The 27663-nt window shown below is 46.0% G+C and overlaps 1 protein-coding gene across 2 annotated transcripts in view; it reads right to left on the minus strand.

Annotated features, from left to right (window-relative positions):
• The window catches only part of LOC137641511 (rRNA-processing protein UTP23 homolog), a 172182-nt gene that overhangs the window by 89455 nt on the left and 55064 nt on the right, over nt 1–27663 (minus strand). For both annotated transcript variants that reach the window (XM_068374131.1, XM_068374130.1), the window contains exon 2: nt 7473–7604. In XM_068374131.1, coding sequence (XP_068230232.1) covers nt 7473–7592 — 120 coding nt within the window. In that variant the 5' untranslated portion in view covers nt 7593–7604. The remainder of the gene's footprint in view (nt 1–7472; nt 7605–27663) is intronic.

Genomic DNA, 27663 nt, shown 5'->3' on the forward strand with positions numbered 1-27663 from the left:
AAGGTGATTGCAGCAGTCTTTCTAATGTTCGCCTCGTCCTTCCTGATGTAGCGAACGGTGGATTCGTTGATGCCAAAATGGCGGCCGGCGGCCGCGTAACTTCTACCATCTTTTAACATGTCGAGAAGCGTAACCTTCTCAGCTATCGTCATCATTCTTCGGTGGCGTTTAGGCTCACTACCAGCCTTACTAGAAGCAGAACGCTTGGGAGCCATTGTAACAGAAAGTTCAACAAAAAGTTCAACTTAAAACAGTCGCACACAGCACAGATTCAACTTCACAAACTTAAGAACGTCTACTCAGCAATACGCGGAAAGAGAAAGTGAACGATGCAGTCCCGCGAGAACTTTGATGCTGCGGGTAGAAGATGCGGGCAAAACACCAATCACAGGCTAGATAACAAAACTTGAGTTTTGATTCGTCATCTATCAGCGCTTGAACCAATCACAACCCGTCTTATACAGTACTATGGTGCGTTGGTTACTCATAGAAGATGTCCCGCGCACACTGAACGTACGTAGATTAAGTACAATACCATAATAATAATAAATAATGATAATAATACTGTACAGTAATAATAATAATAATAATGATTAATAATAATAACAATAATAATTTTATTAACAACAACAACAATAATAATAATAATAACAATAATAATAAAAATTTACGTACGTACGCTATTTTACGCCTCTCTCTCTCTCTCTCTCTCTCTCTCTCTCTCTCTCTCTCTCTCTCTCTCTCTCGTACGCTTACAGTACTTATTCGAAATGTGATTTTTGCAACAAAGAATATTATTGGATGCAGTACTGTACTACGTACGTATACATACAAAAGATTCATGGAAAAGAAGCACATCCATTACAGTACACACCATTCTAATATGGTATGACTGCATCTGATTTGCGTTTCATGTTCGATTTAATTTTACTACGTACTGAATTATCGTATGATCACATTCTCTTTTCGTGTTTTATTTCTTTCTGTGCTGAATTATATATCATATGTAATGCAATGAACAATCAGTAAGAGCAGATATTACTATAATTACAGTATTAATGGAATTACAGGTAACAAAATATCGTATTTGGTTATCTTCAGATTTCGCGGTATTTTCGAATTTTCCGGAAAATCCGCGATATGTATATATATATGGGTTATGGGAAAACCCCGCGAAGTGGTGAATCCGCGATTGTCGAACCGCGAAGTAGCGAGGGTTCACTGTAGTTTCCCATTCATCATGGGCATGTGCTCCATATACCTCCAGGGGATGGTTCCGGAGCATTGAGGGAGGTCAGATACTTTAAGGGGTTTAGTAGAGCCCCTGGAAGTGCCAGGGCGCTTCCCTTCTTGTACCTCTTTTTTCGTCTGCTTAATGTCTTCCTTCATCTCTTCTTGTTCCTTACGAAACACTGCCAACATCTGCTGGATCGACGTTAGGAGTGCCTCGCTCCTGTCGACCTGTGTAGTCGGTTGGGGAGTTGGGGCTGAAGAGCTGACGGCATAGGTTGATATGCCATCATGGTGAACTGGGGGTCCTCAGTCAACGTCGAAACGGATCCTTCTTCCTCCGTTGGAGGTTGAACCACATCTTCTTCAGGGCCTTCTTGCAGTAGGTCCTGTTCAGTGTCGGTAGACACTTCCGACATCCGTTCTTGGTGGATGTCCATGCCTCCAAGTGCCTTATGGATGTCTGCGTCGATCTTCAGCTGGACGAAGGGAGGCTGCACCTGTTCCTGGGGCCCTACCGCACTAGGGTAAGTCTTAGGGAACAGAAGGCACCTAAGAGATTCATTAGGCAGGTAAGGTCCCAGAGAGTTCTTTTGGAACGCTCTTACCCAACTACGAAGAGTTTCTCTTGCTGTATCCCTAGCCTCCAAGGAGACAGGGATGGTTTCTCCAAAGCCGTTGGACAGCAAGGTCGAGCAGTTGGAGCAACCCTTCGGGTCCCAGTACCTCATGGATCCAGATACGATGCAGCAGGGGGCATGAGACCTGCACATAGTATGCCCACAAAAGTCCTTACTCTTGTGGTTGCAGAACACAACTGCACACATCACCATTGGCTGCTCCTGTAAAGGTAAAGGTTTCAATGAGTATACAGTTGTTTATATCATTGATATAAATGCATACAATTATTAGTAATACTTACTATTATATTTAATAGCTTAGGATAGTAAGTTAGAAAGGAAATAGGAAAGACATATCTGTGATTCCTCTCCCAGGCAATCACTGAGACCTCTGTCAATATTAATATTTAGATTCCCTATAAGGGAGAATACAGGGTGGGACGACTCTAATACTTAGAGACGGTGTTAGTAAGTATTTATACTAACTTTTCCAACTGTTGTATATTAATAATGAACGGTGTTTTATATAGGTCCCGATGATCAAAGGATTCATCTGGGTGTTGAGGGATTACTCAACCTCAACATATTATGCGGTCCCAACAATAGACTGTGATAGGATACACAGAGTATGTTAGAAATACTTGTACTACTGTATTGTTGTATCCTGTAGTTTTACCGGTATACTACCGGGGCTAGGCTAGAACATGGCGGCACTAACTGATAGAGAGAGAGAAAGAATGGAAAGGAGGGTTTACTATTATTATGGTTTAGCACAATAACTGGAAATGTAGGAGGGCTATCCTGCCGCCTACTGTCTCCTTGCCAGAATGAGAGTTCTAATGGAAGGGGAGGAATCCATCTGATTCTAGCTTCCATACATCCACAAAATTTTACTGCTGGCTGTACTGCCGGTTGCAAGGTTTGTGGATGGCAGGCCAAGAGTGGACTGAAGAATCTCAACATTATGCTGGGTTTCCCACTGGCAGCCATCAGTCTTTCCCCCCTTGGCATTCACTTCTGGTGAAGGAAGGACATAAGGAGGAAGTGACCGAGGCGGCAACCTAACCGCCGCTGGTAGGGTCCCGGCCGGCAACGCAGTCAACCCGGCATGACTGTCTGAATACTGGCGAAAGAATGTTGTAACAGCTAGGCCGACACTAAAGGATAGAGGGCAGAAGGGAAAGGGTCTTATAGTTCACAGCGGAGAAAGGCGGCGGCAGGTATGCCGCCTACTCTCGGCAGTGAACTAAGGAAGCATGGCTTCCTGTGCCGATGACGTCGTGGGCGGCAGAGGAACAAAGATCGCCGTCGGCGACATTGTCAGCTGCAAGACAGTACACCCTGAGCTACCATCTTATTTCAAAGCCGGGATACTCGGCGGCAAAGAAGACAGATGGTGTATAACTATCTAAGTCAAGCCGCAGTTTACTACTCCACGGCAAATGACAAAAGATAGAGGTTGCCGCCTGTAATGGCGGCGGCTCAGAGAGGGAGGAAGGGTTTAACCTCTTCTCTCTAAAAGAGAATATATATCGAACCTTATCCATAAATTCTAGGGGATGTATGTCCCCATCCGAATTAATAAGGAACGATAGGGTGAGGTTAAACATGGGGAATTACTTTACTAATGTATACATATACGAGTTAGGCTAGCCTAACTCTGGTGGGGACCGTGGCCAAGGTTGGTACCACCAGAGTCCCTGGCGTATACGAAAAGTAAAGTCACATATAGGAAGAGGAATAAATAATATCGTATGCAATATCTTCACTAGTATAATTTGCCTAACTAGCTAAAATTTATAGCTGAATACCGGGAATGTCACTGCTTACAAAATGCATTTATAATGTACGACAGCGGTCTTAAAATGGCCGCCTCCGGTGTTGGCTACGCTCAACCAAACACATTTAAATTATACGAATTTAACAGTGAGAAGGGAGCCTTAAAATTATACACAGGAAAGATTAAATACTCAACTTTCCAGAGGATGAAGATGCTGGAGATTGCATGATTATATTCCAAAAATCCGTAACGAACACCGGGAAAAGCTTGGGAATGCACTTAGCTTAAATGCTACAGAACAAGGAATGATGGCCCGTAGTAGTATGGAGAGGAGGTCCATCGGATACCTTGATAACGGCTCCCCTTTTGTTAGCCACTCTTCCTCTTCAAAGAGTTAAATATATTCGGGGTGAAGATTGCTATGTGTCGTATCTAAAAATACGTCCCCTGATATTATGCGATATCCATAAAGTTATATTAAGGATACTCGCGCTAGGAGTTAGAATTCTGGAGACCTACGGTTAATTCTCTGGGAGTATCGCTTTAGCAAATATCCCTTAGTAAGCTACCTAAAGGAACCTTCCATCAGGTCGACATGGCCGAGCCCCAAAAAGATAAATGAAAACACTGTACTCATGCTAATACAAAAAATCACTTCCAAGCTGGCTGGTCGATGAACAAAAAAATCATATTCCAGCATTCAGGACACAACCGACTCATGCTACAGTCAAATAGAAATTGCATTTGCCCAAGACATTCATCACCACCCTAACCTAGCTAAAAAATGTAAACAAACAACCTCAATTATACCAACAGTCTTTCCCACTACAAACAATCATTACGCTAATTACCCCTCGTTCGGTGGCACGCACCGCGGACACACACACACACAAACACACACATACCCGCACCCTCTCTCTCTCTCTCTCTCTCTCTCTCTCTCTCTCTCTCTCTCTCTCTCTCTCTCTCTCTCTCTCTCTCTCTCGCACGATTTGGCAAAACCAAAGCAAATAGAATAAAATTAATCCTCCACACCATGTCACGAGAAGCTCTGTCACACGATGCTGCTACGTCATGAGACATTGCTTCGTCGTGAGACACTGCCATGTCACGCGACAATGCTCTGTCGCGAAACGTTACTATGTCACGTGACTCTGGTCTTCCATGCGACGAGGCGAGAAAACGAGCAAGAGGTGGAAACCCAGGGGGCAGAGTAAGATTGGATTGTGAATCCAATTCGCGCGACCCAGAGGGACTGTCATGACGAGAATCCAGAGAAAGTCACTGATTTCTGAAGGAAGATGGTATCTTTCAGAAATCACGCGATGAGGACCCGGAGGGTCTGCAGAGAAACGAGAGCCCGAAGGCTCGTCGTATCTCAGGTCACGAGAGTCCAGAGACTCTCTGTCATAAAAGCTGACAGACTCGTCATAACGGTCGTCAAGAGGACCAAAAAGTTTCTCGTAATGTTGGTTATGAGAGCACAAAGGTTACGTGTAACCATAGTCGTGCGAACCTAAAGGTTTCACGAGACGGGGGACTGAGGTCTCCCTGTTACAAGAGCCCTAAGGCTTAATGTAACGTCCGGTCCGAGAGTCTGGAAGCTCAATGAAACCGGGGTTGCGCAATACCGAAGGATCCTTGCAACGGGAAACCGAGGTTTCTCACCTACGAGAACTTGAAGGTTCAGCATTGCGAGCAGCACGAGAGCCCGAAGGCTCACCGTAACCTGGGTTGTGAGATCCCAAGGGAGCTGCGCAAAGAGAATGAAATCTCCATGTAACATAAAACCTGAGTCTCAGCGTGACTGTGAGAACACGCGGCAGCTGGCACAATGTTATCACCATTGGGAAAGCCTGAAAGCTCAGCACAACTGGAACCCAGGGTTTCCGTGCCGGGAGAACCCGAAGGTTCAACGTGACGAGGATACGAAGATCCTTTGGTGTCACGAAACTCCAAAGGCTCAACGAGACAGGAACACGAAGGTCCTGGGTTGCGAGAGCTCACAAATTCTCAGCTACGGGAGTCCAAAGGCTTCTGCTCACACAGAACAGCGTATTGATCACAAGACCCCGAGGTGTCAATGTGACCGGAACCCCGATGGTTAAAAAGGCGTCTCTTTACAGCTCGAGGAGGAAAGCACCCAGGATGGAGAGGGGTCACAAAGTTCTCCACCCGAAGGACCTTTGAAGGGGAACGTCTAGTAGGCTCCTCACTAGGGGGAGTCTGGTCTTAGCTTGCCTCTCCCGGAGGGGAGGCTTGACCACCCAAGGGTAGGTTACGGGCTTCCACCTCCGTCCTTGGAGGAGAAGGGACAGAAACCTAAGAATCTCTGAGCCGCCGTTGCCCTTTGGCGGCTCTCTCTCGAGAACAAGAGATGTGTTCCCCCGCAGGGAAAACACCAGGAGAGTGAGCTGCCATCGTCCCTGGTAGATCGACAACACTCTCAGAGTCAGACACAGGAGACCAAAAGTCTGACTGAGGAGCTGCAGTGCCTATGCCTACAGAAAGAGGAGGAACCTCTGCGGAGGAAGGAGGATAACGTCTAATTTCTGCTCCTATCTAATGTAGGTCAAAGAGAACCTCCTTCGAGGGGAGGCCACCTATGCCCAGTAATGGCCAAAAAGCAAGTCAATCATATATAACTGAGGCGGCCCCTGCGGGAAGGGGCGGAGCTGACTCACTAGGGAAGTTAACACCATCCCCGCACCACAAGGCTGACCTGGAGTAATCAGGGCTGCGCTGTTACTTGGCCGTTCTTGGGAAAGAACCTGCGGAGAAGCAGCTTCGGGAAGAGATTGGGGGTAAGAAGTAGAAGACTGGTGTTTCTTCGACTTTGAGGAAGACCCCGAAGGCGAAGAATCATGCTTGAATTTCTTCTTCTTCCATCGCCCAAACCTCTCCCACTGAGAGGCAGATCACTCCCTACACACTACACAGATTTCGTCCCTCAGACACTGGCGGCCCGGACAAGTCGGACAAAGCAGTTGAGGGTCCGTCTTAAAGGCGGACATGAAGGTACCGCAAGTGCAGCCTTTGGGACAGGACAAGTATGCATGGGACTCACTCACACGCACACACATTTTGCAAGGAAAAAAGAAAAAAGAAATTATCAAAGCCAAAATAATTGGGAGAGTGGGCAGTATGACCGTCTCTACCGAGCAAAGAAAGCAAAAGTGGTTACTCAACTTAAGTGTGTGAGTGAGCGTTGTACCCGGGCTACCCCACTCCCACCAGCTAACTAGCGGGTGCAGTAGTTATCTCTCACTAAAATTATCATGGTTAGTTCAGCTTCACCGAAAACAAATCCCTTTTGGGATTTCTTTCTTCTCCTGCCCTACCTTTCCCATTAGGAGGGTGACCACTTCCAACGCTCATCACATGGGGAGGTTTGTCCACTCAAGGTGGGGTCTGTCTGCATGGAGCTTATGAAGGTGCTGCAGGTCTTGTCCGATATCCTTGGACACTTCCACATATCTGGAGGCATCCCCACAAAAGATCCAAAGTGGCTAACATGCTGGAAAAAGTAGAAAAATTAAGTTTGTCTGTATTCCAGCCAGTGGGAATGTCTTTGCTCACTGACAGTTCTATCAAATTGACTACTCAATAACCAAGCAAGGGGGTGGGGTCTTCCCCCATTCCCAGTCACTAACTACCAATCAACTGTTTACACCTCGTTACAAAATTTTAACTGGCGTGTATTCCAGCTTTCGCTATTATTTTTAAGTAAACGACAAAGGTTTGTATTTGCACCGGAAGAACTTGGGATTTATCCCTTAAAATAAAATGACAATCCTCCAATTAAATGTGAAAGTCAAGTACCTTCAAGGAAAAAAACTCACCTCTAAAGCAGCAGAACAAAAGGTTCCATCTACCAATACAGTGTAAGGTCGTCCAACTCCGAAGTTTCGAAAATAGAAGTTCAATATTCGTTGTGTCTTTTTCTGATTTTTAATCTTCATCTTGGTTTAATTCTATAAATAAAGAAAATACTACTAGATTAATCACCACATATTATAGCCTAAAATACACTATTATTTTCTATACTAACATTTACATATTATAAAAACTTCAAGTTCATTTTGTACTGAATACAGAAGGGCAAAGTATAGCATTTCAATTAAAAAAAAATTATAAGGGTCCTTCAATCAAGGAGAGATTTGCTACTAGTCTTTTCATATCATTACCACCTAGAACTGAGGAAAAAAAAAAAAAATAAAAATCCTTTAGCATAGTCCAGGTCATTCAACTATTAACGAGATATTTATAGAGGGATCCATCGACTATCGTGGGTGTTACGTTCAAAGTCCCCCAACGCCCGTGATGGCTGAGAAACCATGAAGTAGATACAGAAATCTATGTTGTATTATTTTTCTTATTTCATTATTTTTACCATTTTTAACATTTTCTTTGTTATATTTAAAAACTCAAGCATTTATATGACAAAAAATGATTACAGGGAAAATATGAATACTGTACAGTATACAAATTATGTTCTCAAAATCCCACGAAATAAAGGAATCCGTGATAGAGATTTACATATATTTTGTGATGTACCAATTGAGCGAAGGTGAACCACAATATGGCGAGGGATTACTATAAATATCGACGGGTAGGGCAGGGAAGCATCACCCACCAGCCAAGGAGTAGGAATATCCCTTTCGACCTTAGGCCTGGGACTGAGAGTGCTGGTTGAGGAGGGAAATGAAACTTAAAAGAATAAGATTTGTATAGCTAAGAAAAATACAAGTACTTTTAAAATATGACAAATTCATAGATAATTTGTATTTTTCCTAACGATACTAACCTTAGCTATTTATTCAGAGGTATTACTTTCGGTAAAGCTGAAATGACGAGCCATTAAAATTTAGCAAGGGTTAACTACCCATACCACTAGTTAGTGGGGGTAGGGGGGTAGCTTGCTACTGCTCCAGCTCACACACTGGTGATTTAGATCACTTTGCTTGGAGGTAGGACTTCATGGGGGATAGGGTAAGTTTATATAAATAGCTATGGTTCGTATCGTTAGGAAAAATGGTATTTTCATTTTAAAATAAATTTCTAAATACACTTACCTGGTAGTTACATATATATAGCTTCATCCCGCCGATTCGTCGCGCGCACAGCAGAAATTCAAAATTCGCAGCAATCGCCGATAGGTGGCCAGGTGATCATACCCGTGCTCCCTCTATCCAGGTACCTGGAACCATTCCCATTTATCCTCAGAAATTCCATGCCCCTGTTTTAAGAAGGGAGGAGGGAGGGACCTTTTATATATGTAACTACCAGGTAAGTATATTTAAAAATTTATTTTAAAATGAAAATACCATTTTTAAATTTCTAACTTCCCTGGTAGTTACATATATATAGCTGATTGACACCATTGGTGGTGGGTTAGAACACTGTCGGGAATTTGTATAATTATTAATCGCTATAAATTAGCTATACCAATAATCTGGTTCTTACCTGATAAGGAAGCTGGCTTCATAGTTTTCCTGCCTCATTTGCCTGCATTCCTTGAGAGACCCAGCGATCCACCCAGGGGGCTGTAGAAAGTCTCTGTGGGGCTGTCACATAGTCCTCTACCTTAACATGACTAGACCACCACCCTTGCTATCTTGGCATAGCCATGGACAATGAGCTGACCACCTGACCCACTAACACACTAAAAACATTGCCTGCATTCCTTGAGAGACCCAGCGATCCACCCAGGGAGCTGTAGAAAGTCTCTGTGGGGCTGTCACACAGTCCTTGACCTTAACATGACTAGACCACCACCCTTGCTATCCTGGCATAGCCATGACACACTCCATAAAACCTAACTTAGACTTGCATCTCAGGCCGTGGAAGGTTGCAGCAACTCTCACAGACAACCTCTGAGAACAAGTTCAAGAAAAGGCAAGGGTATAAACAAGGTTATAGGTTAGAGGCAGTAGTACCTTGTCCAACTACGGCACCGGAGGCAATGTACGGACCCACGGAACAACAATCCTCATATTGGGTCTGTACCTCTTTAGGTAACAATCTGCGAAGTTTGATTTGCTTCGCCAGAATGTCGCTTCCAAAATCGCTTTCATAGACTTGCTGTGTCTATAAGCCATCGAAGTTGCCACAGCTCTTACTTCGTGTGCTTTAACTTTGAGGATTGGGAAGCTTTTCTCGTCACACTTCTGGTGAGCTTCTCTTATTAAATCCTTGATAAGGAACGCCAGTGCATTCTTTGACAAGGGTAACGAAGGTTTCTACACCGAGCACCAGAGGTTGTCTGCCTGTCCTCTCATGTTTTTGGTCCTCTGCAGATAAAATTTTAGGGCTCTCACTGGACAAAGGCCTTTCTCCTTTACCTGTCCTACTAAATGAGTTAACCCTGGTGTGGTAAAGGATTTGGGCCATAGCTGAGAAGGATTCTCGTTCTTGGCGAGAAAACCTAGTTGCAGCGAGCAGACTGCCTGCTCTCCATTGAAGCCTACATTTTTGCTAAAGGCTTGCAATTCTCCTATCCTCTTGGCTGTTGCCAATGCAACCAGGAATAGGGTCTTCTTAGTGAGATCCTTCCAAGAAGCCTTGTCGAGAGGTTCAAACTTGCTCAAGGTTAAAAACATCAGGACTACATCCAAATTCCAAGAGGGGGTTGGGTTGTCCTTCCTCTTAACTGTCTCAAAGGACCTTATGAGGTCCGAGAGATCCTTGTCTCCCGACACCTCAATATCTCTGTGACGGAAGCCGAAAGCTAGCATGGTTGATACTGCTAGATTATCTTGGGTTTTTAAGTGTAACAGAAAATCTGCCAGTTGAGTTAGAGAGGTACTGGAAGAGGAAATGTTGTGAACTCTGCACCATTCCCTAAACACGTCCCACTTTGACTGGTACACCTTGATTGTGGATGTCCTCCGCGCTCCCGCGATTGCTCTTGCGGCTTCCCTCGAAAAGCCCTTCTCTCTTGCCAGTTTTCCGATAGTCGAAAGGCAGTTAGATTGAGAGCGAGGAGATTTTGATGGTATCTCTCTATATGTGGCTGTCTGAGTAGATCGTTCCAACAAGGCAACGATCTGGGGGTGTCTACTAGCCACTCCATCACTTCTGTGATTCAGGGTCTCATGGGTCAAAACGGAGCTATCATGGTCATGCGGGCGTTGTTCGACTCCCTGAACCTCTTCATGACTCTGTCTAGGATCCTGAATGGGGGGAAAGGCGTACGTGTCTAGTCCTTCCCACTCCATGAGGAAGGCATCCACTCCCACTGCTTCCTGGTCTGGGACTGGAGAGCAGTAAACAGGTAACCTCTTGTTCTCTGAGTCGCAAAGAGGTCTATTGACGGTTCTCCCCACAGATTCCAAAGCCTGCTGCACACCTCGTGATGTAGGGTCCATTCTGTCGTGAGAAACTGTCTTCCTCTGCTGAGAGGATCCGCTTTGACATTCTTCTCTCCCTCTAAGAAGTGGGTTATCAGAGTTATATAGTTCGCTTTTGCCCACAGCAGATCTTTGCTGCCTCGTAAAGGGAATCCGAATGAGTGCCTCCCTGTTACCTGATGTAGGCCAATGCTGTGTGTTGTCTGCATTGACCTGTACTAACTTGTTTTGAACCTCCTCCTGGAAGTGTATTAGCATTCGATGAATGGCCACCAGTTCCTTCATGTTCATGTGCCATTTCTTCTGATGGTCTTCCCATAGACCCGAGATCTCGCCCTTCTGATGAAGTTCGAAGCCTTCTAGCATCTTGTTAGGGTCGTCCCACCAACTCAACTGATTCCTGATTCCCAGAGGGAACGGAATCCCCGTCTCTAGGTCTTGGTCTCTTGTCCAATAACTTGACAGATGGAACTGAAGTGGACGTAGATGTATTCACTTGTAGATCCTCCAGACACTTTTCTTGCAACCTGGCTCTGATTAGCCAGTTGTCCAGGTACATCGATATTCGTACCCCTTCCAGAAGTAGCCAGAGAGTCACGTTCGATACCACTCGTGTGAAAACGTAAGGGGCTGTGCTTAGTCCAAAACAAAGTGCTCTGAACTGAAAAGTTGTTGTGTGATGTACAAATTTTAGCTATTTCCTGTAGTTCAGGTGAATTGGGACGTGAAAATACGCGTCCTGCAGTTCCATCAATGCCATCAAGTCTCCTTGTCTGGTGCCTGCTAGGACTGACGCAGATGTCCCTATAGCAAACTTGACTTTGCTCACATACTTGTTCAGTGGAATTACGTCCAGAACGGGTCTTCAATACCGCGAGTTCTAGGGTACCAGAAATAGTCTGTTGTAAAATCCTTCTGACGAGGGGTCCTCTACCACTTCTATTGCTGCTTTTGACAGCATCTGGTTTACCTACTCTTGAAGAGCTGCTACTTTGCTCCCTGAGTATGTAGCTGTCCACTCTAACGGCTCTGGCGAAAGAAGGGGCTTCCTTAGGAAGGGGATTTGTATCCTTCCTTCAGTACTTCAACTGTCCAATCGTCCGCTACCCTTTGACTCCACTCTTGCCAGTAGTGGGATAATCTGGCTCCCACTTGTGTCTGGAGGTTGTTGAATTCCCTTTATGGGTTTCGGTTGCTGTTTGGGGTTTTACGAGGTTGCCGTCCAGCAGCCATTCTCTGGCTTCCTCTCGAAAGGGCTCTCTCACGAAAGGGCTGACGCGTGGGAGGAGCTTCCCTCTCCTTCCTGGCTAAAAATTTTGCCGGAAGAACTTTCCTTGCAGTCCTTCACTAGCTCTGAGGGAAAGTTATTTGGTCAAAGGAGCATACAAGAGCTCTGTTCTCTGAGCGAGAGTCCCACCTGACGACAGGAAAGAAACAGGATAGCTCTTTTCTTAATAATACCTGCTGTGAAAAGGGCTGTAAGTTCGACTGTCCCGTCCCTCACAATTTTATTGAGACAGGCAAAAAGGTGCATTTGCATCTCGCTCTTCTCGTCTGTAATATCTGCGAGGGCTCCGAGAGTCCAGTCCATCAAGCTGAAGACTTCAATTGTCCTGAAGACGCCTTTCAGCAAGTGGTCATTTTCCGATGTGGAACACATAACTTTAGTCTTAGACATGTCTGTTCTACGCGAGGTGTCTACGAGTCTGGAGAAGTCCCCTTGGGAAGAGGCAGGAACTCCCAAGCCGAGAGCCGCCCCAGTCTCGTACCACACGCTAGATCTAGAAGCCAATCTCATTGGGGGGAAGGAAAAGGTTGTCCTTCCCAGTTCCTTTTTCTTCAAAATCCAGTCGTTCAACGTCGAAAAAGCCCTCCTCACCGATCTGGCTAAAACTGTCTTCTTGAAGGAGGAAGACTTCTGGGGTCTACCCTTCATAAACTGAGAGGGCGAGGTGCGAGGAACAGCCTGCTGAAAATCATTCCGAAATAAGTCCACCAACACCGCAAGTAATCTTTACAGATCCGCCTCATGAAGAGTTTCTTGCGTCTCCTCCTCTGAGATCTCTTCTAAAGGATTGGCGATTTCCGATGTAGAACAAGTGTGGGGATCACCAGCCTCGTCCTGCTTGCGTGCGTCATGCATGTGTCCAGCATGCTGCGAGGGAGCGTCATGCTTGCGTGCGTCATGCTTGCGTGCGTCATGCATGCGTCCAGCATGCTGCGAGGGAGCGTCACGATCCTTGTCGCCTCCCGTCACGCGTCCAGCTTGCTGCGAGGGAGCGTCAATGAGCGCTGCAACTTGCGGCGAGTCCGTGTCTCGCTGTCCTAACTCCGGTCTTATCCTGACTTCTGGCGACAAGGAGTCCAATATCATGACACCTGGTGTCATGTTGTTCCAACGCTAGACGCTCAGAACTATGACGTTTGCGATCTTGACGCTCGGAACTATGACGTTCGCGATCTTGACGCTCGGTTTCATGACGTCCGAGGCTCTTACTTCTCTAGCAAGAAAGGAAAAACGTAAGATGCCAGCCTCGTCTGTGAGCTGCGTCATCCGACGGCGAAGATAACACTTTTACCTGGCCTTTCCCATGGCGAGGGCAAGCGTCCTGGGAAGCGTCAACAGGTACGCTCGAGGGGACGACTGCTCGGGGGCTAACGCCTCTCGCCTCCCTTCGCCTGTCGACATTCCTTCTCCCAGGGGTTGGGGAGCATGGAAGAGGCCCAGGGCTAGGAGAACTACAGGACCGAGCAGCCGCACCCTCCACTGCACTGATTTAAGCACTGAAACTAGCACTTTTAACTCTTTCACATCAGAACATAATTTAGACCTGCGAGAGATTCTACTCTTTCGCCAAGGGCTAGAATGAGAATTCAATAGGCTATACGATTAATATTAGTATTCCCAATATCAAAATATTAAATAATGATACAAAGTATTGTGGAACAGTAACGATCGTCATGAGTACTACGTAGCGTAAATTGACTGTACACTAGTTTAATTTCTGATAATAGATCGATAATTAACTAAAGAAAGTATACGAATAGGACAAAAATTTACTTGAAAATAATATATTTCCCTTACATTATAAAAATTAAATACTTATGCTTTGTAAGTTAGTATTTTCTTTACATTCCTTGCAAGAAAAAGAAATAAATTTACATATTTGCAAATCATTCTTCGTAGAGTTTACGTCAAATGATTTGTGACATCATAGTGCTGGCGGAATGATTTCCTTCAAGTCATTCTTCGTAGAGTTTACGTCACATGATTTGTGACGTCATAGTGCTGGCGGAATGATTTCCTTCCACCATCATGTCTTTAAGAGTTGGTGCGTTAGTTTTTACAGTAGGGGGAAAAATTCCTGATCCTATCCCTTACAAGCTTACGAACATAGCAATCATATTCCAAAAGTACACACATGCCCTCTGGATTTCTACATACTGTGTGGGGATCAAGAGCAGCTTTTGGAAGCCGGTCTTGCAACCCTTCACACAAAATCTAACAACAGAGGCAGCCATCTTAAAAATCCAGAAAACAAGTTAAAATAAACTGTCCAAGTCGGACCAACAAAATCTATCTTATTCGTGTGAAAAAGAAAGGAAAATCCAATATCAGCGAAAGCCATCAACCAAAAAAAGCAATGGGTACTTCACCAATTTGTAGTTAAAGCAAAGCCAAACAAAGTAGAGTGAATTTCCGTGTTGCTAGAACGACGGCAGGGAATTTCTGAGGACAAATGGGAATGGTTCCTTGTACCTGGATAGAGGGCGCACAGGTGTCATCACCTGGCCACCTATCGGCGATTGCCGTGAATTTTGCATTTTTGCCGTGCGCGCGACAAATCGGCGGGATAAAGCTATATATATATGTAACTACCAGGGAAGTTAGATATTTAAAAATACAAATTACCTACGAATGTCATTTGTTACGCAACTGGAATATAAACCTACGCTATTTATTTAGGGGTGAATCGCCCATTAGGAAGGGAGGACGTTCCTGCCAATCTGTGTGTTGAGATATTTAGAAGTGTGACTGTCTAGGTAAAGTTATTCCGAGTCTTTTTGTAGAAAAAACTGTTGTAACCAAGACTTTCCCCATACCACCTTGCCAGGGTATAGGGACGCAACAGTATTAGCTTAATACTAGGTACAGAGGGGAACATGGTTTACCTGCAGTACTTTGAGGTCAGCTTATGCAGAGAACCCAGGATGCTGCTTTCCCCAAGAAGGGGTTGGATGAAAAAAAGAATAAGAGCCAATCAAACCTTTTCATTCACGCAGACTAAAACCGGGTAACAGTGCCCTCAACCTTCTGCTACTTGCCCAATAAGGAGCTTGAGGTATACAACCAGCTGTTGTGCAGCTACCATAGGACCGATAAACAGATTTTGAGCGAAGCGAAAAATCTATTTTTGGGTGAGATAGCCATGTCGTCCTGATGGAAGATTCCTATAAGTAGCTTCCAAAGGATATTTGAACTACAGTGATATTCCCAGAGAATTTACCTTTAGGTCTCCAGAATTCTAACTCCTGGCGCGAATATTCTTAAAATTCTAATAAGGATATCGCATAATCAGGGGACGTATGCTTGATACAACACATAGCGATCTTCACCCCGAATAGCGTTTTCGCCTTGAGGGGGAAGAGTGGCAAAAATAGAAAGGGAGCCGTTATCAAGGTTACCCTTTCTCCCATACTACTATTGAGTATCTAGCTGGCGCCATATTCAAGATGGCGGTTATTCCTATTTTTGTAGCGAATTCGCACAGTGGTGTTCCCTGTTGATCTAACCTTTTTGAGCGATTTTGTGAGGATTATTATGCAATCTCCAGCTTCTTTCGCCTCTGGAAAGTTGAGTATTGATTCTTTACAATGTATAATTTTTAGCTCCTGTTCCACAGTGAAATTAGAGTAATTAATTGTGTTAGGAACTAAGCCTGTTACCGGAGGTGCCATGGGCGCTATCGTTCATTATGCATGAGTTATTTAGTTAGCAGAACGATTCCCGGTTGTAATAGCATTAATAAATTATGAAAGCTATTTAAGCACAATTATACTAGTAAAGATATTTATTTTATGCATAATTTCCTCTTCCTTTTGTCCATCGTATACGTTAGAGTTTCGGCGATTTAGGTAACCGAGATCTTGTCTTGCCTAGGCGATGTAGTATACTTTCAGATCATGTCTTGCAGGAGAAAGGTTGTGAAAGTCACCTGGAGCATTCACACCCTTGCTTGTAGAACCTGCGTCACAGAGTAATCTGCTTAGAAGGGCCAGGGGCATAGCTATGCCCCTGACACTGTGGGTCGATGTGTTAGATGAGGATCTGGATTCAGAGCGTAATTGATGACTGAATCCAGCAGAGATGATGTTTTAGTGATCCTCCTCTTGTCTTTCCCAGTACAGTACCGACGACAAAAGAAAGGACCTGGGTGGGCTGTTGCGCTTCTCTTGAGGTAGAGCCTCAAACCTCACCCCGGGTACAATAACAGATGATCTGGATCGTCAGTTACCGAGTGGAGACTTGTTGTTTAAGATCCGTCACCTCTGGAGACTGTGTCTGGCAACAAACTCAGGGACGAAATTGAACGTTGCCTTTCACGCTTCTCATGAATGGGCCATGTCGAAAGAGAGACCATGAAGTTCCTTGACTAGTTTGGCTGCTGTCAAAGTTCCAAAAGGGAGGTCTCAATTCCGATTGGGAAAAGGCAAGTTTGTATGTCCGCATGAGTTAGGAAAGATCTAGCGATGAGAGGATATCCCTTTCTTATAGTTTGAAGGCGAGGCTCAATGTTGCTTACCATAGCTAAGGAGTCTCTTTCACCCTTAGCAAGAGGAAAGTGGCTACTGAGCAATGACATTGCAGTAGTTAACCCCTTGAGAGAAGTAGAATTGTTTGGTAATCTCAGTATTGTCAGGTGCATGAGGACAGAGGAGAATACAGTATTTGAAGAATAGGCCAGACTATTTGGTGTATGTGTGGGCAAAAGGAAAAATTACTTTCTTAGGGATTGCTGGTCCCCCATCGAAGGAAGTTCCTCTGCAGCTGATCCAGCAATGGGCACAGAGGAAGCACACAACGGCTTCCTCAGAGGTTGACCTTGGTCATCCTCTAGGAGATTCTGAAGGTATTGCACCAGCAGAATTTCTAGTGTCTCACGCTAGTTCTGTCTATTCTCCTGCACCGACCCAGAGCTTGACCTCGGTCTTGCTCCTCAGCGCAGTGACGACAACGCAATCCCTCAACCTGAGTTAGCTCACCTGGCGGAGGGAGTGCGAAATCCAAAGTATCATTCTGCTCTACTCCAAGGGGAGCATCTTTCTCACCCGTCCATCCAATAAGACTTCTCGCACCTGGAATTGACTCCGGTCATTCCGATGAAGAAGAGGAGGAGGATGCTGAAACTGATCTAGCCAATGGCTGACTTTTAGCATCCTCGTCTCAGCCGAGGCTTGGGATCGCCACACGAGATAACCCTCGTGCGGTTCAGGCCTCTGCAGGATGTCAGGAGCCTTCCAAACCTTCCTTGCCGGAGAAATACCTGCCGCCTCACAGAGAGTCTAAAGACACCAAGGCATGAGCCGCAGCTCTCCTGCAAGAGAGCTAGAGGATCATCTCTAGTAGCGGGGACGTCTGCGAGCGACTTTCCCCTAATTGACGACTTTGACCCACCACAGTCTCCTATGGGTGAGAGCTTGGGGGTGGATGATGATATGGATTTTGACGATGAAGACCTTCCTAAGGCCGCTAGCCCTTAGTTTAACTTGGAAGCAGAGCAGAGGGAGTCCGAGTACGGCTTCTAACCCAGAGGAAGGCAAGGACAGGGTCCTAGATCAAGTCTATGGGACCCAATGACCAACAAGGCCAGTGCAGCTATGCCATGGTCAAGGAGGTTGACTACTGCCAGAAAGAAGGCGTTCTCCCACATCGCTGGCACTTCTATCTCGCTTCGATCGGGCTTGTCCTCCAAACTCCTCCCGCCTCCTTTTGTCCAGCAGAGGAGGCCATCTCAAAAGGAGTCTCATTTGAGAAGCTTTCTGGTCTCACAGCCTCCTTTTCAGCATCTGATATCCTTGACATAGAAAGAGTCGCGAAGTATGCTATACAGGCTACCTCATGGCTTGATCTATGGTTAGGATCAATGGGCCACCTTGTACGAACCAAGTAAAGTATTAGCCTAAGGATTCTACAAGGAAGTTTATGGAGACCTTTCTCTTGTCAGGCACTTGTACCATTGAATTCCTCGCTTACTAGGTTGTTAACCTGTGAGCGAATGCAATTCTGAGAGACGAGATACCATGATTGAGAGGTTTCATAGACAAGTACCTAAGGCTGAGATGACGGGGCTCAGGAATTCCACCCTTGATGACTCAGCATTATTTAAACCGGACGAGGTCGAGAGAACGGCTCAGCTTTGGAGGAAGTCCAACCAGAACTCCCTCCTCCATAGGGCCCTAACATCCAGGTCCTATGGTAGGGCTCCAGTACCTACCAGGAAACAGCTGCAGACAACCAAGCCCTCGACCAGCAGGACAACAGGGTTCTCAAAACCAAAGGTGTCGAAGCAGCCCTTTTCTGCCAAAGGCCCAAAGGGCTCCAAATCCCCCAGAGGAGGAAAAGGTGGGAAGGGAAGCGAGCTAAGGAGGGCAATCGTCTCACATGCCCAGTATCTCGTCATGGATCCACAAGGTCATCGATCTTGCAATTAATCCTGACCTTCCTCCTCTATCACTGGCATTCAAAAAGACCTCCTGTGATGCAAGTATTGCAAGCAGGCGTGTGGAAGCATCAGACGACCTTCACCGCCCACTACCTACAAGACGTGATCCACAGAAGCATAGAAACATTTTCCATTGGTCCTGTGGTGGCTGTACAACAAGTGGTCTAAACATCTCAAGCTCCTTGATGGACAAGTAGCAGAGGGTTGAGGGCTAAGGTTACCCGGGTTAGTCGGGGGTGAATGAGTATGAATGACTTGCTTCTTTCTTCCCTTCATCTTCACATCCCATGGGGAATCAGCACCAGGGTCCTCGGCACAGCTGACCTCACCCCTCTGCAGGTAAGAACCATTTCCCTTGTGTATCCTAGTATAGAAATAATATTTGTTGCGTACCCAAAACCTCTAGCAACGGGGGGTTGTGTAAGGTCTATGTACTCTCAGATTCCTATAACTCAAAGAGAACCCATACCTAGACCAGTCACACTGCTAGTGCCACAAACACACAGCTTGCAGATGTCACTTGTTGCGAGTAGCACGATGGTTTAAGTGAGGTGCAGGGTTCCTACCATTTACGATCTATATCATAAGGAGAGAACCCCAGGTCAAATGCCAAGATCCAGTTGGCCTGGACCTCCAACCTCCTAAGAGGTAAGCCATCCCTTATAAATAACAAGGGTTTGTATACAGTAGTGACAAAACAAATGACAGTTTTGGAAGTAATATGACAAATTCGTAGATAATTTGTATTTTTCCTATCTATACAAACCTTAGCTATTTATTAGGGGTATTACTTTCGGCGGAGCTGAAATGACGAGCCATTAAAATTTAGTGAGGGTTAACTACCCACACCGCTAGTTAGCGGGGGGTAGGGGGGTAGCTTGCTACCACTCCCAATCACACACCTGTGCTTGAGCTCACTTTGCTTGGAGGTAGGACTTCAAAGGGGATAGGGCTGGCAGGCAAGTTTGTATAAATAGCTAAGGTTTGTATAGTTAGGAAAAATACAAATTATCTAAGAATTTGTCATTTGTTACGTAACTGGAATACAAACCATGCTATTTATTAGGGGTGACTCACCCATTAGGAAGGGTGGATGTCCCTGCCAATCTGGCTTTTGGCTTTACCCGGGAGCTCCTTATGAGAGAATGTTAGTACTCAATAATAAGAAGTCCTTGCGCCTCGCTAAAACCTTGCTACACAAGGTCCGCGGCCTACGCAAGCTGTGTGTTGAAATATGCAGAAGTGTGACTGTTTAGGTAAAGTTATTCTGAGTCACTTGTAGGAAAAACTGTTGTAACCAAGACTTTCCCCATACCACCTCCCCAGGGTATGGGGACGCAACAGGATTAGCTTAATACTAGGTGCACAAGGGAGCATGGTTTACCTGCAGTGGTTTGAGGTCAGCTTATGCAGAGAACCCAGGATACTGCTTTCCCCAAGAGAGGGTAGGATGAAGAAAAGAATAAGAGCCAGTCAAATCTTTTCATTCACGCAGACTAAAACCGGGTAACAGTGCCCTCAACCTTCTGCTACTTTTCCAATAAGGAGCTTGAGGTATACAACCAGCTGTTGTGCAGCCACCACAGGACCGATAGAGATCGTATCAAGTTCCTGTAGGTCACGTCTTGCAGGAGAAAGGTTGTGAAAGTCACCTGGAGCACTCGCATCCTTTCTTGTAAAAAACCTGCATCACAGAGTAATCTGCTTAGAAGGGCCAGGGGCATAGCTATGCCCCTGACATCGTGAGTCGTCATGTTGGGTGAGGCTCTGGATTCAGGGCATAATTGGTGACTGAATCCAGCAGGGATGATGTTTTGGTGATCCTCCTTTAGTCTCTCCTAGTGCTATGACAAGAGAAGGGACCCGGGTGGGCTGTTGCCGTTCTCTTAAGGTAGAGTCTCATACCTTACCCTGGGTACAGTAACGGATGATCTGGATCGTCCGTTAACCGAGTGGAGACGTGTAGGATCCATCACCTGTGGAGACTGTGTCTGGCAACATACTCGGGGACGAAACTGAACGTTGCCTTTCGCCCTTTTCATTAATGGGCGATATCGGAAGAGAATCCATGAAGTTCCTTGACTCGTATGGCTGCTGTAAGAGTGTGTAGGAACATTGTCTTCTTAAACCAGGTGAAAATTTGTTGCCTGGTGAAGTAGCACATAAGGAGGTCTCTTTAGACACATATGAGTTAGGAAAGGTCTAGCGATGAGAGGATGTCCCTTCCTTTCAGTTTGAAGACAAAGGCTCAAGGTTGAGTGATCGTCTTTACCTGTTGAAACTGAAAAGGGGGTCTTTTCCTTTTGCATATACTCGAGGATTCTGTTATTGCTGGAATAGAGGTATTGAGTGGAGAGAGACACTTTCCCATGACACCAACCACAGAAGACATTATACTACTTGGTAGACTGATGCTGAGGAATTCCTCAGATACTGTATCTAGACAACCTTTTCACAACTTATTGCAAAAAGCCTCTGTGAGAGAGGAGGTACTGGGTAGTCTCCAGGCATATAATCATAGCAAAGCTATAGCTTGTGGTAGGTGTCGAAGTGTGGTTGTCTGTGATGTGGAGAGGGTTCTCTTAGAGATACTATCAGGAGATGCAGAAGGTTTGGAAACCGTTCTGCGTAATGCCATAGCGGAGCTATGAGAGTCCTTGAGAGGCTGACCGATGTTCTAGCCTTCTTGAGAGCCCTTCTCCAGACAAAACAGGGACGAGACGTAAACGTCATTGTTGTACCCACCGTTGTTGGCCTGTTTCTTGCCAGAGAGCCGTGGGGTCTAGGGCTGGGGAGCAACGGTAGCCTGAGGTTTCGGGGCGTTGCGAACAGATCCCTAGTTGGAGGACCCCGTAAAGTCGGGACTTTGTCAGCTACAAGATGATCCAAAGACCATTCAGTATACCTTATCTGAGATGCTGTGCAAAGATTGTCGGCGAGTACATTCCTCTAGTCAAGAATGAAACGGGCTGATAGTGGCACCGAACGGACTTTGGTCCATCTTAGTGCTTGTACTGTTAGATGGGAAGAGGCTGCAAGTAAGTTCCTTCTTGCTTGTCGATGTGAGCCTTTATGTGGTGTGTGGTGTTGTCGCCCATTACATCACTGAGTGGTCCGTTAGGAACTGATGAGGCTGCTGAAGGACCAGAAAGTTGGCCTTCATCTCTTAAGAGATTTAAGTGAAGGTACTTTCGGACTCTGTCCAGAGGACTGAGGCCGTGTGGTGCAGCACTATGGTCTCTCCTCTCTTCTTTAGATGTGTTCTAAGCGCAGCAACAAGTTCAAGGGGTGGGGAAGGATGAGAAGGTTATACCACTCCGTAGATTCTCGACTGACACCCATCCCTAGAGGTTCGTCTAAACTTCTGGCCCCATGGGGGTCAGAATGTCTGGGGGATCGAGGGCCTGAATCCAATCGGACTCAAGTCACTCTGGGCTGGGAGTTCTTCTTGTTTTGAGAAAGTTTTGTGGTGATTGGTGGCTAGAATCATTCCCAGATACACCGGTCTTCTGAGAGGGAAGTAGGGAAGACTTCCACAGGTTTACCTTGATCACTGGATCTTGGTAAAAAAGAATTCAGAAGTTCCGGTGCTAATGCAAGGTTGCCTCCGAGTCTGCTAAGGTCAGTCCGTCGTCCCGAAACGGAGGAGACAGAAGCCGATCCTGTGAGACCACGATAGGTGTAGTGGAAAGACCGAAGCACAGTGCCCTGAACTGGTGTTTCTTGTTTGTCTAGACTGAATCTTCCAACCTTCCTAGATGGATGTTTTGGGCCTGGAAGTGTGTGTCCTTTAGGTCCAGTGTGCAAATGAAGACCTGAGGTCTTAGCCCTTGTCCGAACTCCAGCATGGTGTGGACATCGACCCAAAGGGACAGCTCCTTGCGGATCCTTTCACATGGAAGATTGTTGACGCAGGGGTCTTGACTCGTGGCGTAAAGGATCAGATGCGATACCCTGTGTAAGGATTCTTCCCTGAGAGAGAATTCCTTTAACTGATAGAAGGAAGGCAATACTTAACCCTACCATGCGCCCTGATGGGATTGATGCTATTTCTTAGAGTAGAATCAGTCTGGCGAATGTTAATCAATGGTTAACGGTTGGGTATCATGGTTACTGTGCAGTTGGAGAGTGCTCGCACGTAGTCCCCTGTCGATAAGCCACTGATGAGGGTTGCCGATCATTTGTCGATCACTTTAGTGGGTTGGTGTAATGGTGAACGGCCAGTAGCGAGAAGTGTGTTGTATACCTTCTGATCTAGGGAACTACGGGAAGAGGTTGACTAGTAAGTCCGAGTCACAAACTGCTGGCAAATTGTCGATGGTCTGTGAGCCGAAGATGGTAACTGACAGGCAGATGAAGGCTGTCTGGTCAGTCAGCAAAGGTAGGTTGATGATAAATGAGTTGGTAATCTGCTTTGAGAGCCCTGAGAGACAGCAGAATGGTTTAATGATAGTCAGTTGGTGATGGTAAGCCATTGATGATCAGCGATCGATCGTGGACCAGTGATTGGTGAGATAGAGATCAGCAAGCTGACTATGGTCCCTACTGGTTGGTCAGAGATCAGCAAGCTGACGATGGAGTGGTCAGAGATCAGCGAGCTGAGTTCGATGATCGAAGAAAGATAAGCTGCCCATCGGTGATCTAATGATCAGCAAGCTGATGACTGGTTATTGACAAGCAATCGGTGATCGGCACGCTAGCAATCGGAGATCGTTAGTCATTGGAGGGACTAGAGGTCAATGATCAGAGCTGAGCTAGCAATTGGCGATCTGGTGATCGGCGAGCTAGCGATCAGCAAACAGTGAACTAGCCATCAGCAAATAGTGATCTAGCGATCAGTCTGTTGCTGCTTTCTTGTTTGCTGACAGTGGTACTGTCAAGAAAAAAATTCAGAAGAGACAATGACCAATTCTTCCCCGTTTTGATTCCCCTTGGAAGATGGAATCTTTGGGATCTTGAATCCTTCAGTGAAGCTTCTTTCCTCTTTTCCCAGCGGCCATGTTATGCATTTGCGTGGAGAGGAATGGGGCAATGGTGACCTGTCGTAAAAGTTTTATTCTTTTTGTCTATTGCACGAGTGTGCAGGAGAGTACTGGAGCGATGGCACACAGGATGATGCTAGTGGTCAGTTTCTGCTGAAGCGCAGCTTTCGGTAAATGCGCAGAAGAGCACTGGAGAGCAGGCAAGCGCTGGTGCGCAGGTGAGCGCTGGCTCTTTGGCAAGAGCTGGCGCATTGGCGAGCATTGGATCTGCGAGCACTGGCTCTTTGGCAAGAGCTGGCGCATTGGATCTGAGACCGCAACTCCATAGGAGAGCGCTGGTCTGAGAGCGCAGGAGAGCGCTGGGGAACAGGCGAGCGCTGGCTCTTTGTGAAGAGTTGGGGCATTGGCGGGCGCTGGATCTGAGAGCGCAAGTGAGCAAAAGGGGGCTGGATCTGAGAGTGCAGGTAAGCGCTGGCGCGCAGTAAGACACTGTATAGGGTTTTATGCAGTCTCCCTAGAATGCGCAGAAGGGTGTGACTGGTTGCGCAAAAGCGGGTGCATGGGCACGCGATCGCATGGCGCACGTAAGAGGGCTGGCGCACGCGAGAGAGCGGGCGAGTAGGAAAGCACTGGCGCGCAGGTGCAGGAGATTGTTGGTGAGCAGGAGCAATCCACAGAAGAGTCCAGGACCAAAGTCCAAGGAATAACTGCAGCATAAGTTTGCGCTGGTAGGTTGGCAGGTCAGCTGGCAGGACGACCAGGAACTGGGATGTGCCCTTTGGAAGGGCGAACATCCATTGATGGCGACCGTGAAAGGTCCACAGAAGAGTCCAGGACCGAAGTCCAAGGACTAACTGCAGCATAATGTTGCGCTGGTAAGTCGGCAGATCAGCTGGCAGGACGATTGGGAACTGGGATGTGCCCTTTGGAAGGGCGAACATCCACCGATGGCAACCGTGAAAGGTCCACAGAAGAGTCCAGGATCGAAGTGCAGGGACTAAGCTGCAGCGCAAGGTTGCGCTGGTAGGTCGGCAGGTCAGCTGGCAGGACGAGGCAGGAACTGGGATGTGCCCTTTGGAAGGGCGAACATCCTCCGATGGTGATCATGAACAATCCACAGAAGAGTCCAGGACCGAAGTTCAAGGACTAGCTGTAGCGCAAGGTTGCACTGGTAGGACGATCAGGAACTGATGACGCTCATGAGGGAAGGTGGACCGGCAAGCTGACTTTCAGCAGTAGCAATCCTCCGAAGAGGAGTCTCTATGAGTGGCCCCTCTCGTGAACAAGAGAGGTGATCACTTCGCAGGAGAGACTTGCCTAAGATAATGCTCCGCCCCTGAAGGAAAAGAGACTCAGCAAGGGGGGAGAGTAGTCTAGACCAGGGTTTCCAAAAGTGGGCTCCACAGAGCCCTGGGGCTCCATGAGTGAGGCTGAGGGGCTCCAGAAGCCATTTCTTAAAGAGGACCAAATGTGCATGCCTCTAGATTTAAATGAAGTGATTGATGATTTGACAAAAATTGTTAACTTAATTAAGACCAGACCACTTAATTCTCGCATCTTTAGTTTATTGTGCGAAGATATGGGAAGCACTCAAAAAACATTGCTATTTCACACTGCCGTTATATTGCTTTCTAAAGGGAAATTGCTGGTTAGGTTTTATGAGTTGCATGAAGAAGTTAATGAGTTTTTGACTCGTCCTAGGAAGTTGACCTGAAGTCCTTTAGATGGAATTCTAGGTTAGGACGTTCCCAATACCACCTCGTAAGGGTATGGGGGACGCGACAGTATTATTTAATACAGTGAACCCTCGTTTATCGCGGTAGATAGGTTCCAGACGCGGGCGCGATAGGTGAAAATCCGCGAAGTAGTGACAGCATATTTACCTATTTATTTAACATGTATATTCGGACTTTTAAAACCTTCCCTTGTACGTAGTACTGTTAACAAACCACCCTTTAATGTACAGAACACTTAATGCATGTACTACAGCACCCTAAACTAAAACAGGCACAAATATTAAAGGCGATTTTATATCATGTGTTTCCTAAACACCTAAAAAGCACGATAAAAAATGGCAACCAATGTTTTGTTTACGTTCATCTCTGATCATAATGAAGAAACAAACTCATTTAGTGTACACATATATGTACGTATGGTTAGTTTTTGCATCGATTATATTGATTATACAGTACTGTATGTTGATTTTTTTATTACCAATGTTTTAGTTTACGTATTTTTCTTAGGACTTCCAAATGAAATCTTTTTCTTTATGACGCCGCCTGAAACGACGGCGTGTACGCTCAGTAAACAACCACGCTCAGAACAAACAAGGCATTTAACACGCATGATGATAGTGATAAATAATGATACAGTACATACAGTATTTACAGTAAAAGCATTTACAAAATATGTTACCTTACAAATATAAATTATACAGTACTTGTACGTAGCAAAGCAGGAAAACAATTTGAGAGAGAGAGAGAGAGAGAGAGAGAGAGAGAGAGAGAGAGAGAGAGAGAGAGAGAGAGAGAGAGAGAGAGAGAGAGATTGTTTTACGTACGTAAATGTAAATTTTAAACAAAAAAAATATGATAGGTTACAACATGTAGACTTTTAAAACCTTCCCTTTAACTTAATGCATACAGTACGTACATTACTAAACTATAAAACAGGTTAAAGTAAAAAATAAAGATTGTTACTGTACTCACCACGAAAGAAGTTCAAGAAAAACTTGAATGACGATGGCGATGAATTTGCTGCACAGTAGAAATGATGATGATGAAGCTGATGATGTGTTCTACTGTGCAGTCAATGATAGTATTTTACGTCTCTTCAGACGGAGGTGTCTTTTCCTGGGACACCTCTTCAACTTCTTCAATTTCTTCCGAAGGCGTACTAGCAGGAGGAACTGGCTCTTTTTTGCGAGGCTGAAAAAACATTGTGATCGGAAGTTGTTGCCGCTGCTTCTTTTTTCGATCCAAGAGCATCCTGTAGGGAGTCGTGATGTCATCGACCTTGTTGCAGAATTGCATCGAGCGAACCATATCCTCGTCCCACTCTTGCAACATTTCTTTCGCCTCCTTCATATGGTTGCAGAACTTGGCGAGCCGTTCTAATGTTAAGCCCGTTTCTTCTACATTTTCTTGGGTCTCTTCCTGGGTACCCTCACTCTCTTCCTCACTTGCCGATTTCGTCAGGTCTTCGAGGTCTGCGTCAGTTAGGGGCTGGGAATGGCAGTCCAACAACTCGTCGACGTCTTCAGTCGTCATGTCGCCAAACCCGTCACCCCCAATTATGGCAGCCAACTGCACAGATTTCCGTATTGCAGAGTGTTGGATTTCCGACGGAGTAAATCCCTTGTCGTCGTAAACAATATCGGGCCACAGCTTCTTCCAGCTCGCATTTACGGTTGCAGGTTTCATCTCTTGAAGTGCCTTTTGAATATTCTGCAGGCACGTGGCTATGGTGTACTGCCGCCAGTACGCCTTCAAGTTGAAGTCTTCATCCTCGTCATCTTGGGCAGCATCCACACACGCAACGAGGTCCGCCAAGGTATTCTTCGTGTAGAGGGCCTTGAACGCCCTGATAACCCCCTGGTCCATTGGTTGAATTAATGACGTGGTGTTGGGTGGCAGGAACTCAACCTGAACGCCCTCACGCGACAGGTCAGTTGCGTGTCCACCAGCGTTATCCATAAGGAGAAGGATCTTGAATGGCAAGCCCTTCTCTAAGAGATATTCATGGACTTGCGGGATGAAACACTGGTGGAACCAGTTGGAGGTCAGCATCTTCGTAATCCATGCTTTTTGATTATGCATCCAGTACACGGGAAGGAGATTCTTATTTTTGTTTTTCAAAGCGCGAGGATTTTTCGACTTATAAATAAGCCCCGGCTTTAACAAAAATCCAGCAGCATTGCCACACATCACGAGGGTAACGCGATCCTTGAATGCCTTAAAGCCAGAGGCTTTGGCT

Source organism: Palaemon carinicauda, chromosome 5 (assembly GCF_036898095.1).
Source record: "Palaemon carinicauda isolate YSFRI2023 chromosome 5, ASM3689809v2, whole genome shotgun sequence".
In the NCBI taxonomy this organism is placed as follows: Eukaryota; Metazoa; Arthropoda; class Malacostraca; order Decapoda; family Palaemonidae; genus Palaemon; species Palaemon carinicauda.